At 45.4% G+C, this 13,326-nt stretch overlaps 1 protein-coding gene across 7 annotated transcripts in view; it reads left to right on the forward strand.

Annotated features, from left to right (window-relative positions):
- The window catches only part of NHSL2 (NHS like 2), a 79,222-nt gene that overhangs the window by 24,977 nt on the left and 40,919 nt on the right, over nt 1-13,326 (forward strand). For 2 of the 7 annotated variants that reach the window (XM_017517830.2, XM_017517831.2), the window contains exon 1: nt 5,884-5,966. The exons of 2 other annotated variants lie outside the window; for them this stretch is intronic. In XM_017517830.2, coding sequence (XP_017373319.1) covers nt 5,939-5,966 — 28 coding nt within the window. In that variant the 5' untranslated portion in view covers nt 5,884-5,938. Of the gene's footprint in view, nt 1-5,836; nt 5,967-13,326 lie in introns of those variants that run through there. 3 more of the 7 variants (XM_017517836.2, XM_017517832.2, XM_037734643.1) reach the window with 3 other exon arrangements.

Genomic DNA, 13,326 nt, shown 5'->3' on the forward strand with positions numbered 1-13,326 from the left:
CAACCCTGGATTTGGCAATGGCCTTTACCATGAACCCACCATTGCAACACAGGGTGCAGTAAAGCAACAGCATTGCAAAGCTCTTTCTGGACACAGAATTTTTCCATAATGCCTTCTGCTAGCAGTGTTGCCTGATTAGCAGACACAATGGGACCATCAGGCCTTATCAGCACCACTTGGTCTAAAACAGAAACCAGGAAGTGCTGTCTCTCAGTGCTTGGCCCCTGTTGCCATGGCCCCTGTTGCCATGGTCCCCAAGCACTTTCTCTCAATCTCTTATAGCATCCATCAGCAAGCAGGACCTAGAAGCTCTTTCAGGCAGACCAAGAAGAAAGCTGTTAATAGGAAAGATAAGAGCAAGTAAGGGAAGTAATTAAATGAACAAAAAAATGTAGATGGAAAGAATTTGGGGTAAGGCCCAGAAAACAGCTTTTATTTTTGAAAGAATCTTCTTGAAATGTGATAGACAAAGGTGTCTGGGTCAGAATTTGCCAAGAAGGGCCCATTATGTAGCTGCCATGTGGTATAGGTACAGCAATTCTGTGCCCTGGATTTTTCAGAAAAGTCCTAGTTTCAAGTATTTTATTCTGTTTGTCAGACCAAGAATTCTGATTTGAGATTTAGAAAATAAGGTCACTGTAGTTAGAGTAGTAATCCAGGAAAGCCTGATTTAGAATCCATTGTCCCCCCTCACTGGTTGGCAGGGAACCCCCACAGGTCTTGCCCCTAGGGCCCTGAAGGCCTGGGTAAAGTGGCCCCTTATACAGCCAAGAAATATCAAAAGTGCCTCTGAACTCCTCCCGTAGCTCTCTGAGGGGTTTAGCCAGAAAGGCATGGTGTTTTGACCCCCATAGACCTGGATTTCAATATGTCCTGCATTAACTCTGCCAACCTAGACCATGCTCTGAGCCTCAATTTCCTCATCTGCAAAATGAGAGCAATAACACAAGGTTATGACAGAGTTATTCTCAGCATCAAATGAAGTTTTTATTACCTTTAAAGCACTGTACGAATGTGCACTGCTAAAATCCATTCCTTCGTTCAACAAATAAGTGCCTACTACATGACAGGCATTAAGCCAGGCCTGAGCATACAGTGGTGATCAAAACAGATAGGGTCCCTGCTGTCACAGAGCTTTCAGCCCAGAGGCGTAGCCAGATATTAGCCAAAGATCTCCTTATCTGAGGTCCAAGCAGAGCGGAGATGCAGTAGGGCTGCTCTTTTAAAAAGCTGACTGTGGCTGCTGTGTAGAGCCAGAAGGCAGGAGAGGGAGCTGGGAAGCCACTTAGGAGACTTCTGCCTGCAATAGTGGCTTGGTCTTGGTGAGAAATAGCCAGATTCTGGATAGATTTGGAAGCAGAATCAATAGAACTTGGTGACAGACTAACTTTTGGGAGTGAGGAAGAGGCAAAGAGATATTTTAGCTAACTGTGTCCCCAGGACTTGGACCACTGGAGCCCACAAAGCCAATTCCAAGGCTGCTGAGGTATGATATATGGAGGGTCCATTTTTCCTTATCTTCCCTCTGTAGAGCAGTATGATGTCAGTCCTTCAGTACAGAAATCAGCCTGCTAGACTTGATCTGAAAAAAGCATTTAGTACTTAAAAATTTCCTTTCGTGTAGAATAATATATCGCGTTCTAGCTTTAGGTTGAATGCAGAATTCCTCTTAGAGGTAAATTGTTTGCTTCCAATTTTTAAACTGTTTTAAAATTGACAAATGTAATTATGTGTACACATTCATGGGGTACATAGTAATGTTTTGATACAGATAATGTTTAGTGATCAGATCAGGGTAATTAACATACCCAGTATCTCAAACATTTATCATTTATGTTGGAAACATTCAGTATCCTTCTAGCTATTTGAAACTATATACTATCATTTGGGTTTTTAGATTTTTTTCTTTTAGAAACTAGGTCTCTCCGTGTGGCCCAGGCTGGCCTCAAACTCCTGGGCTTATGCGGTCATTCTGCCTCAGCCCCCCGAGTAGCTAAGACTATAGGCACATGCCACCACACCTAGCAATGGTACATTATTGTTAACTATAGTCATCCTACAATGGCATAGAACACAAGAACTTTTTCTTCCTCCCTAGCTGTAATTTTGTATCATTTAACAAATCTCTCCCTAGCCCTCCCATTTTTGAATGGGATACTACTTTAAAAATAGCTGAGTTGCCATTAACTTAGGATGCTAAAAATGTTCTTCAGTCTAGGTGCTCTCCTATGGGACCAATATATGTTCTTTGAATTGGATTCCTTTCAGACCTTGTGCCCAATAGTGTTTGTTCCAACAGGTTGGAAGAGAAGAGGGCCCAAAAGGGGAGAAGGAGATGGGAAGGGCCATAGACAAACTTGAGTTTCGTAACAGTTAACCACACTTAACCGCAGTTAACCATGCTTTAGAGCTTCCAGGGGAATTTCACACATATTTGTTGTCATATTCTGCAAATTCAGGACCGCGGCTGTCTCCTGACTCCCCATCCAGTGTTTTTGCTACTTATTGCACTGCCAGGTCCTTAACTTTTTGGGGAGAAGGGGGAGGGGAAAGTCTCCGTGATAAACAAAAAAGTTTCAATAGACATTCAAAGCCCTTCTTTATTCGAAAGAATTTATTCCATTTGCATTGAGAAGGAGCATAAAAGAAAATTTGGTATTTTCCCACACCACTTTCATTTGTTAGTTCTTGCAGGCCTACCCTTCAGAAGCTATTATCTGCTTGACAGTCTGCTGAGACCTCTTGTCTTTCTTCCTCTCTCAATTAAACTCTAAGGACTGAGGTTCCCATCTGCCCTGGAGCGAACACATCTCTTGTTATACCTGTTTCCCAGAAGCTGGAGAGCTTTTTTACTTTCTCCAACCGCTATAGTTTTCTTTTCAAAACACTTAAACCTTCTTAGTGATGTTTAACTGCAGGTGTCAATTAAATTGGTTTCCCAAACGTGAACCAAACCTTTTCTCCAATTCCTGCTGCATTTACCCTGCCTCCACCCACCCTGAACCAGGAAAGAAAAAAATCAGACACAATTTACTAAGTTATTGTCCTCTCTTTTGTATAGCCCTCTCTTAACATGAATGTGGCAAAATTGCTAGGAAGAAATGGTAGGATGTATTTCTACTAGGCAGGTCTCTTTCTCTGCAGTTGATAGAGCTGATGCAGCCATCTCTGGTTACGGTGTTTAATTGAGCAGTACCCAATATGGTGCCGTTCCTCAGGCTCTTCCTTCACGGGAAGACAGAGGTAGCCGCTGAGCAAGGGGAGCCAACAGAAGTGGAATAGTTCCCCATTCATAGACCCTTGTGGGTTTTGAAGGAGAGAGGAAAGAGAAGGTGAGGAAATAATAGGACAGAAAGGGAAGAATAAGAAAGCTGAGAGGGGTGCTTACAAGTGGTGGAATAGAAATAAAGCTATGAATAGAATAATAGAAACTCAGATTTTTCCTTTTTTTATTTCTTTTTTTTTTTTTTTGAGACAGAGTTTCACTCTTGTTACCCAGGCTGGAGTGCAATGGCGTGATCTCGGCTCACCGCAACCTCCGCCTCCTAGGTTCAGGCAATTCTCCTGCCTCAGCCTCCTGAGTCGCTGGGATTACAGGCACGCGCCACCATGCCTAGCTAATTTTTTGTAGTTTTTTATAGTAGAGACGGGGTTTCACCGTGTTGACCAGGATGGTCTCGATCTCTTGACCTCGTGATCCACCCGCCTCGGCCTCCCAAAGTGCTGGGATTACAGGCGTGAGCCACAGCGCCCGGCATTTCTTTTTATTTTAATAGTATTATGTTATGTAAACCATTATATGTTATTTTTAAATGTATGAAAAAAATTTAATGGTTTTGTTATTGTAAAATGACACATTTGCTGTTAAAATTTCAAATAGTACTGAAGAGTTTCAAGTGAAACACACATGTCAAAATCATCAAGAGTAACAGTTACTTGTGTGTCCTTGCAAACTTGTTCCATGCTTATATAAGCACCTGTGTGCGTTTGATGCACAAATGAGATGATACAATACATGCTGGTCCATTCCTTGCCCATTTTTTTTTTTCAATTTACTAATAACTCTGCAGTTTTCTCATTTCTACTCAAAGAGATCTCCTTCATTCTTCTTAATGGCTGCATATCATCCCCTTGTGTGGATGCATCATGATGTGTGGAACCCATCCCTTGTTAATGGACATTTAGGTAAAATAAAAAGTCTAGCACCACACTATCCAATAGAAATATAACGTGGGCCACAAAATGCCAGCCACTTACAGAATTTTGAATTTCATTGTAGTAGCTACATTCCCCTCCCCAGCTGATTTGAAATGCCACCTTTATTATACCCTAAATGCTCATATATACATAAGTTTATTTTGGACTGTCTATTTTATTTCATTCATCTATTTGCCAATTTTGGTACCAGTATCCCCACTTCTAGTAGTCACATTGAAAAAGTAAAAAGAAAAAGGTGAAATTAATTTTGACAATATATTTTATATACTCCAGTATATCAAAAATAGTGTCTTACAATGTAATCAATATTAAGAATTATTAATGAGATACTTTATATTCTTTGTTTCATATTTAGTCTTTGAAATCTGGTGTATGTTTTACAGATCCAGCACATTTCAATTCAGACTGCCAATTTCAAGAGCTTAAGAGCCACATGTGGCTTCTGGCTACTGTATTGGACAGTGGAGGTTGAGCAGGCAGAGGTTCAAAATGTCACCTGAGCTGTGTGTCTCTGTGGTTGGTAGTAACGGATTAGAATGTCAGACATTGAGGATGAAAACTTCAACTTCACCACTCGGGGCAACTCATGAAGCTTCCCAGGGCCTTGGTTTGTGGACTCCAATACACTCATTGTATGCTGGTTGAGTGCAGACCAGAACAGCTGAGCCAAGTACAGTCAGGCCTCGCTTCACAATGGGGGTACAGTGTGAGAGAAATGTGTCATTAGGTGATTTCCTCATTGTGCAAACATCGTAGAGTGTACTTATACAAACCTAGATAGTGTAGCTTGCTACACACCTTGGCTATATGGTACAGCTTATGGCTCCGAGGCTACAAAGCCATACAGCATGTGACTTTGCTGAATATTACAGACAATTGTAACACAATAGTACTATTTATGTATCTGAACATACCTAAACATAGAAAAGATAGAGCAAAAATATGGTATAATCTAATGGGGCCATCGTCATATATGCAGTCATCGTATATGCAGTCCATTAACCCAGGGGTCTCAACCTCTGGGCCACGGACCCATATCAGTCCATGACCTGTTAGGAACTGGGCCACACAGCAGGAAGTGAGTGGCAGGCAAGCAACCATTACCACCTGAGCTCCACCTCCTGTCAGATAAACAGCAGCATTAGATTCTCATAGAAGCACGAACCCTATTGTGAGCTGCGCATGTGAGGGATCTCAGTTGTATGCTCCTTATAAGACTCTAACTAATGCCTGATGATCTGAGGTGGAACAGTTTCATCCTGAAACCATCCCCCACAACCAAGTCAGTGGAAAAATTGTCTTCCACAAAACCAATCCTAGTGCCAAAATGGCTGGGGACTGCTGTGTTAACTTACATGTCATTATGCACATTGCTGTATAAATGCCCTGGCCTTTCCACAAGCTGTAGCCTGCTGGCCACAGAGATAATAGAAAGAGCCTGGGTGCTCAGGAGGTGGTTATCTGAGGTCTGTCACAGGTTCCCCTTTCTTTGCCTCCAGAGATGCCTCTGTTCACAGCTTCTCATCACACTCAAAACCCAATGCCTGCTTCCCTTTTTATCAAAAGCAGAGTGTGTGGCAATGGGTCTCTGAGGAAATCCCTAACACTGTGGTTGGGGAGGGTGTGGTGGGTGGAACCCACACTGTGACTTACTCAACCGTGAGATCTTAACTGTGTGGCCCCAGAGCCACTGTGCTTCTGAGCGGCAGTGGTGACAGCCATGGCGGCACAGCTTAGAGCCTGGAATGGTAAGCATGGGTGCAATTGCATCTTGCAAGGAGACTTGCATTAGGGTTTGAATTCGAGGTTTGGTGCCTGGATGGGTGTCAGCAGAGTGGGAGGAGGCAGGTGGCTGGAGAGCACTGGGGATAGGTAGGGCAGCCAGCTTTGCCCTGGCCCGAGTCAGGCCAGGTTTGGGAAGCATTTTGACTCCACAGCAGGCTTGGGGGTTTGGCCCCTGGGTTGGCAGGAAGCTGAGAAATGTGATTATCTCCCACAGGACAACATGCTGTCTCTGGACAAAGGTGGAGGCCCCATGCCCACTGCCTGACTAAGTTCTAAACCAGCCCTCTCCCAGCCTTTTCTCCCCAAGCTGCCCAGCTACAAGACCCAACCCTATGGTGGAGCCAAGGATTCAGAGCAGCTAGGCTGCAGGAGAAAGGAATTTTCTCCTGTGGCTGCTTGGGAGGGAGCTCTTTTTCATCGGCCCCGCCCACCAACTTCCCCATTGCCATGCCTGGAACACCAGAATTCCTTTTCCGTTCCTGCTGCTACCTTTTCCTCCAGCCCTGCAGCCTAGAAACTCTCAGTCGTATCAGACTCTGAAGCACCAGGCAACAGCCCAGCTTCTTTCTGTTTGATCTCACAAGCCGTGACCTCCCAAGAAATCACACCTAGACTAGGAAGACAGAGTAGTGTCATAGGAAATCTAAGTCCCATGCACCTGGTAATCTCACCCCAGCTTCCACTGCTCCAGCCCCCTCCTTGGGCTGGCCAAAGTGTAGAAGCCCTGTTGATTAAGTCTCTTCCCTGAATGTTGGCAGCCTATGCTCTGCACTAACTTAGCACCTAGTGCAGAGCCTGGCACATACATGGGAGCTACCGAATGGCACTCTCTTGGATGAATAAATGTATAGATGAATTCACATGCTTTGGATATTGTCTTTGTTTTGCCTCCTCAGGGCTCCCAAAGCCTTAAAACTAGAACTTGTCACCTCATCACTGTAGAGTCTTCCACTCGCAGGCATCTATGCACCTGCTGATCTCTCCTGCTAAGAAAAGGTGACAAGTAAAACTAGCCAGTGGATTCCTGAGGGTAGTCTAGGAGTCTTGAAGCCTAGCAGTTGTTTTACAGGCTGAATCATCCTACCTTGAGAACCAAGAGCATGAGACTTGGCATCAGACAGACTTAGTTCAAGTCTCAACCCTGCAGTTTCCGATCTATATAATCTTAGTCAAAAGTTACTTCACCGCTCTAAGATTTAGTACTCTACTCTCCAAAATGGGGCTAAGCATACCTACCCAGGATTATAGTGAGGAATAAATGAGAAAATATATTAGGTTTAACCCTATGAAACTGCCCAAAACATTTAAATGCCAGCAATTTAGTATAGTTCAATCTAATATATAAAGTGCTTTATAAAGTATAAAGCAGTATAATAAGTACCCCTATATAAGTATTCATTATCTGTAACAGATTTAATTTGAAAGTCACAAAATATTGTTTTTTGCAGTACTAGTGACTAATTACTTTCATCAGAATACAGGTCAAACTAACAGAAGAAGCCACTTCTCTAACAATCATGGGCTGCAGGCATATCCTGGAGCATTTTGGCCTGGGAAATAGGGACGAGGTGTTTTTAGGAAACTAGACTGGTTCATGGAAAGCAATGGAGGTGAACAGCAGGGTAACTTGTGACAGCTCCTACCTGGAAATGACTCACCAGCAAAAGCACAGTAGGAGTTGGCACATTCTACTGCCCCAGGTGGGAGTACCCCCTCCCTAGCTCCAGTTGCAAAGCAGACGCTGCCTAAGACAGACATTCCTTCCCAGGGTGGCAGAGACACAAGGTCCTAGGCCACCAGGCATCTGAAGGAAACTAAAAACAGCTTGTTGCCAATTTACCCTCCCTAGTGGCAGCTGTCAAGCCCAGGGAGCTCCTCTTGACCTAGCAAAATCCCAGGCCTGAGAAAGCTTGGATTTGGAACTGATAGCTGCAGTGGCCACAGTCGGGGGAGTGGGGGAAGGTTCTCGCCGTATTATACATTGCTCCCTCAATCCCAATCCTAGATGTAAAGGTCACTGGAATTTCAGGCCAGAGGGGACTAGAGAGAGTCCAGAGAAATGCCCACAGATTCGCTCTGCCTCTGTTGCTGGCACCCCAGGCCAAGGATTACTGAAGCACTAAGCAAACAGCTATAAACTTCCTCAGCAGTATTTCTCACTTAGGGCATCACGGTACTTCTGGGTAAGACAATTCTTCATTGTACAGGACCATCCCATGCATTTCAGGACATTTCGAATCTGGTAGCAAGGTAAGAGTAGAGCTGGATGAGTCCCAGGTCTGAAGTTCAGGAGAAGGGCTCGAGCAGAGTAGTGGCCTCTCCACAGCTCCAAATGGTGTCTTGGAGAAGGCATCTTCAACTAGATGCTTGCTTGATGGCTGTGCACCACCCAATGAGCCAAGTGCCTGGATAATCTTGGTTGGGCCACCAGAAACGTGTAAAGTCACTCAGACAGGGCCTGGGACCTGAGAGGAGAAAAGCCAGAGAAGATACCCTCCCAGAGCTGCCCATGGGCGGGCAGTGTTCTGCACCGCTCTTAGCCCCAAGCCCTGACCAGCCTGTGGCAGAAGTCCATGTGGATAGTGAGGCCTACTTGACCCCGTGCCCGAGTGCCAGTTTCCGGCATCAGCCAGGATGGATGTAGGATGCGTGACATTCATTCAGGGAAGTGCAAATATCCAATTTGAGCTACAGTATGGACTCACCATAGCACAGAGGTGCTTGACCAGGAGTTCATGTACTTGAATTAGAAAAAAATTACAACTTTATCTTCATTAACCTGTAACTGAAAGTTAGCTTTTCTTCCATTATGAAAACAGACCATACATCACAGTGGCATTGGCAGTTACCTGTGACTTTATCTCTAATAGGAACCACAGATGTTTGTATGTCTCATTACTGCTGCTGCAGGTATCTTGAATTATTGTCCCACTCACGACTACTTTAAAATCATGACAGTCACTGGACCCGCCACTAGCTCATGTTACTTGATGTGTTAATAATGAAATGCATATTACTGTGTTGCAAATTTTAAGATATATATAGATAACTTTAAATGCAATTGACTTCCTTTGTAATCTTATGTATTTTATTTTGTGCTTGTAAAAACATTCCAAGTAGGGGCCCATAAGTTTCATTAGACTCCTCATGGAGTCCAAGCCAGAAAAACGTTAAGAAATCCTGGATTAGAAGGTTGGCAGGAATTCAGTCTCACTGGAGTCAACAAGGAAGGCCTTGAGTGCGAGGAGAAGGAACACAGGCTCGAGTTCTGCTCGCATTGAGGGAATGCTAAAGGTTTCTGACCAGGAGGTTGCCCAAGGTGACGCTAAGGTCTCCAGCCTGGGATTCATTCACAGAAATACAGAAGTAAGGAGGAAGAGTGGATTAGGGTAGTGGGAGAGGGTTCTATTAAATATATTAAATTTGAGACTGAAACAAGTGGGCATCCAGTGAAGATGTCCACCAGGCTCTGAGAAATGCAAATGGGCAGACTGGGAGAGTGGCCGTGGCAACAGGAAAGATTTGAGGATCATCCTCTGAGATGATCATGGGGGCATTTGGAGTAATTGTGCTCAAGAAGGGACAAAAGGCAGTGAGAGAAAAGAGGCCGAGGCAGGGATGGTCATAAGCATCTCCAAGAAACAGATTTGGAGATATCAATTTGCCTGCAAGAGGTTTGTTGGGGACTGCCTTCTGGAACAGCACCTGTGAGGGAGCAGGATTGGTCAGAGACAGGAGTTCACCTGCAATGTAGTTACACTGGAGACCTCAGTCGATCACATGGGAAGCTCTGGAGCTGAGATGCTCTTTAGATGGCCCCAGCTGAGGCCAGGTAGCTGGGCCTTTCTTCCTCTACCTCCCACCCCACCCCATCTATTGACTAGAACTTGGATACAGGCTGCCCCCCAGGAAAGGGGTTCTTACCTTGGAGAAGGGACTCGACTGTGAGCCATCAACCAACACTTCTAATAGCTGGGGGACTGAGTGCCTTGGTCCTGACTAGAGGATCAAGCACCTCAAGGTCTGGTGTTCCAGCCATTCAGGAAATGCAACTGGCTCCCTCCTACCCTGCAGGCCTCTGGGCAAGTCCCTCTCTGCAGCCCAAAGCCAGTTATAGGAGTCCCAGGGACAGGGAGCCAGGGCCTAAAAGGAATTTGAGTCCCTGATACCTGTAATTGAGAGTCTTCAGTCCTTCCCCCAACCTCTCTTATTTGATGCTAAGATAGTTGGGATGAGGTAGGTGGAAGTTAGAGGGAACTGTGCTGTTGCCATCCCTGCACAGTTTGTTTATAAAAGGTTACCAAACTAAGCAAATCAGCCACCATGGAAACAGGCTCTGTGGCTTTCACATCCCTCCCTTCCTTCTGGGGTGACCCACATCTCAAAGAGGGGATGTCACCACAATTGAGGTTACAGATCTGCTCACAAGGCCTGTGAGCTACCCAGGAAATGCAATACTGTTATAGCCATCAAGTAAAAGAAGGTTGGGCTTTATTTTTAAAGAGAGAAATGTAAAAACTTGACTTTCGATTTTGATGTTCATGTCCTTACACCAAAAAATCAAACCAAATAGCAACTGAACTGACTATGCATAAGTTCCCCCAAACCTTTGAAATTTACAGTAGCTGTAGGAAACTTAAATCCAGAAACAGTCATTCATTCACTCCCTCATGCCACAAAAAAAAAAAAAAAAAAAAAAAATTCTGAGTTTGCAAAATGATAGGTTGAAAGACCAAGTGTGGCCTGAAGTCCAGGTTTTTTTGTTCTGCATGGTTTAAAAACTAACTTTCGCCGGGCGCGGTGGCTCAAGCCTGTAATCCCAGCACTTTGGGAGGCCGAGGCGGGTGGATCACGAGGTCTAGATCGAGACCATCCTGGCCAACATGGTGAAACCCCGTCTCTACTAAAACTACAAAAAATTAACTGGGCATGGTGGCGCGTGCCTGTAATCCCAGCGACTCAGGAGGCTGGGGCAGGAGAATTGCCTGAACCCAGGAGGCGGAGGTTGCGGTGAGCCGAGATCGCGCCATTGCACTCCAGCCTGGGTAACAAGGGCGAAACTCCGTCTCAAAAAAAAAAAAAAAAAAAAAAAAAAAAAAAAAAACCCAAAAAAAAAAAAAAAAAAAAAAAAAAAAAACTAACTTTCCACACTCAGAAGTGGAGCTTACAAATAAATAAACAATAAATAAATAATGTAAGTTCTCAATGCACCTTTTTAAAAAAAATCTTAAGATCTGGTCCCAGTGGATGACTCAGCTAACGCTGAGGGGTGCTGCCCCCTTGTGGGTGTGCAGGGAGTTCCCCAGTTCACAGCAGGCCCCATTCAGCCTGCTTCTCTCCTTGGTGTAACCTGCCTGGGCCCTGCCATTGTTTGTGCTCATGAGCCCTGCATTTGGCTAAGCTGGGTGCTGAAGTTACAATAATAGATGATGTCATTGCTCTGCTTGCAGGGCTGTCTTCTCTGCCCTCAGGGCTCACCATCTAGTGGGGAGGAGGACCCATGTGCACCAACAGACAGGAAACGGAGTCGGGGCTGGGGGAGGAAGGAACAACCCATGGGAAAAAGTGAAGTTGGGACAATGTCACAGAGACTCTAGCAGCAAGGGTAGACATCTACTAGGTGGAAAAGAGGGCAGGGGTGGGAGAATGTCATTCTAGAGCAAAGGAACAGTTAGGCTGGTGAATTGTGCTCCTAAGGGAAGTGGCACATGTGAAGCCGAGAGGAGGCAGGGGCCAGACGGGGAGGCCTTGTCGGCCAGGTTGAGGACCTGGCATTTTATCCCGGTGGTTTCGAGGCAGAGGGAGGAGCTGATCTGACTTGCGTGTGTCTAGATGACTCTCATGGCCCCGTGGAGGCTGGATCGGAAGAGAACAAGATCTGAGGGAGGAAGAGCACCAGGTAGGAGGTTCTTGTAATTGTTTAGGTGAGAAGTAACAGGGCTTTGATTTGGGGAGGTGCCAGTGAGTGGGAGAAGGAAGAGATCTGAGAGGGATTTAGGAGGTCAGATTGACAGGTCTTGGTGATTCCTCAAGGTGGAAAGGAAAAACTGGGACCAAGTGGCACACTGGTGTGCAATGTTATCCTGGCCATGGCAGTAGCTGCCCTTTGTTAAGGTTTCTGGGGTGTTTGCAGCACTTACCCATATATTAACTCACCCCAGTCTCAAAGTCAAAGACACCAACCTACTGCCTGTCCACGGGCCTCATGCAGCTCTTTCTAGGTGCTAGGTGGAGAGTGGAAGTGCTGCCTTCACATTCACTCACTGAATCATCACAGCTGCCCTAGGAAGTAGTTACTATTCTTACATTATTTTATAGATAAGGAAACAGGCTCACAGAGGCTACATGAGTTTCCAGGGGTCACATAGCTAATAAGCGACAGAGCTAGTATTTGAACTCATGTCATCCGCTCCAGAGCCTTTGCTCTCCTGCCAGAAGAGTGGTCACTGAGCACAGAGACCTTCTGCACACAGACCAGCCTGAGCAAACTGCAACAGGCTAGTAGTGTGTGCATCCCACGCACTTCCCCAGTGAGCATCTAAACGTGAAATCCTGAGGCCTCGGATGGGCTTTCTAGTTCTAGAAATTTGAGGAGCTGCAGGTCAGGCAGGTAAGAAGGAAACACTAAGCCCAGGTTGCTGGCACTGTGGGCAGTGAAGGAGAGCAGTCAGGTCACACCACACAGGTCCCTTCCCTGCCCCAGACCATAGACCCTCCAAGAGCTTTCAATTATGTCGAGCATCAAATCCAAATTCCTGACTGCAGCCCATAAGACCCTGAAGTAATATGGCTCCTGCCCAGTTATGTGACATCTTTTCTTACCATGCTCCCCTCACTCACACATCATACATACACTGGCTCCTTTCAGTTATTCTTTCCCACCCTAAGACCTTTGCATTTGCTGTTTCCCCTGCCATGTGTGCTCTTTTTCTCTTTGTGCGGCTGGTTCCTTCTCATCATTAAAATCTCCTCTGCTTCAGTGTGAACTCCATGAGGGCATGGACTGCATCTGTCCTGTTCACCATTGTATTCCCCAAGCTTATGGGCCCAGTACACAGAAAGGGCTCTCTAAGTGTTTGTTGAATGAATGAAATATTTTGGTACCTGCTGTGTGTCAGGCACTTTACAAACATTAATTCATTTAATCATCAAAACAATCCTGTGAATGAGGTGTGATTGTTATTCCCATTTTGTGGATGAGGCACTGGGAGGTGACTTGACTTGCCCAAGGTCACAGGGCTTAGGAAGAAACAGAGCTGAGACTTGACTCCTGACTTATGCTGTCCCCCTAGCACATTGCTCCAAAGTGTGCATGCAGGCAGG

The sequence above is a fragment of the Cebus imitator genome, unplaced genomic scaffold (genome assembly GCF_001604975.1).
Source record: "Cebus imitator isolate Cc_AM_T3 unplaced genomic scaffold, Cebus_imitator-1.0 Scaffold648, whole genome shotgun sequence".
NCBI classification, from domain to species: Eukaryota; Metazoa; Chordata; class Mammalia; order Primates; family Cebidae; genus Cebus; species Cebus imitator.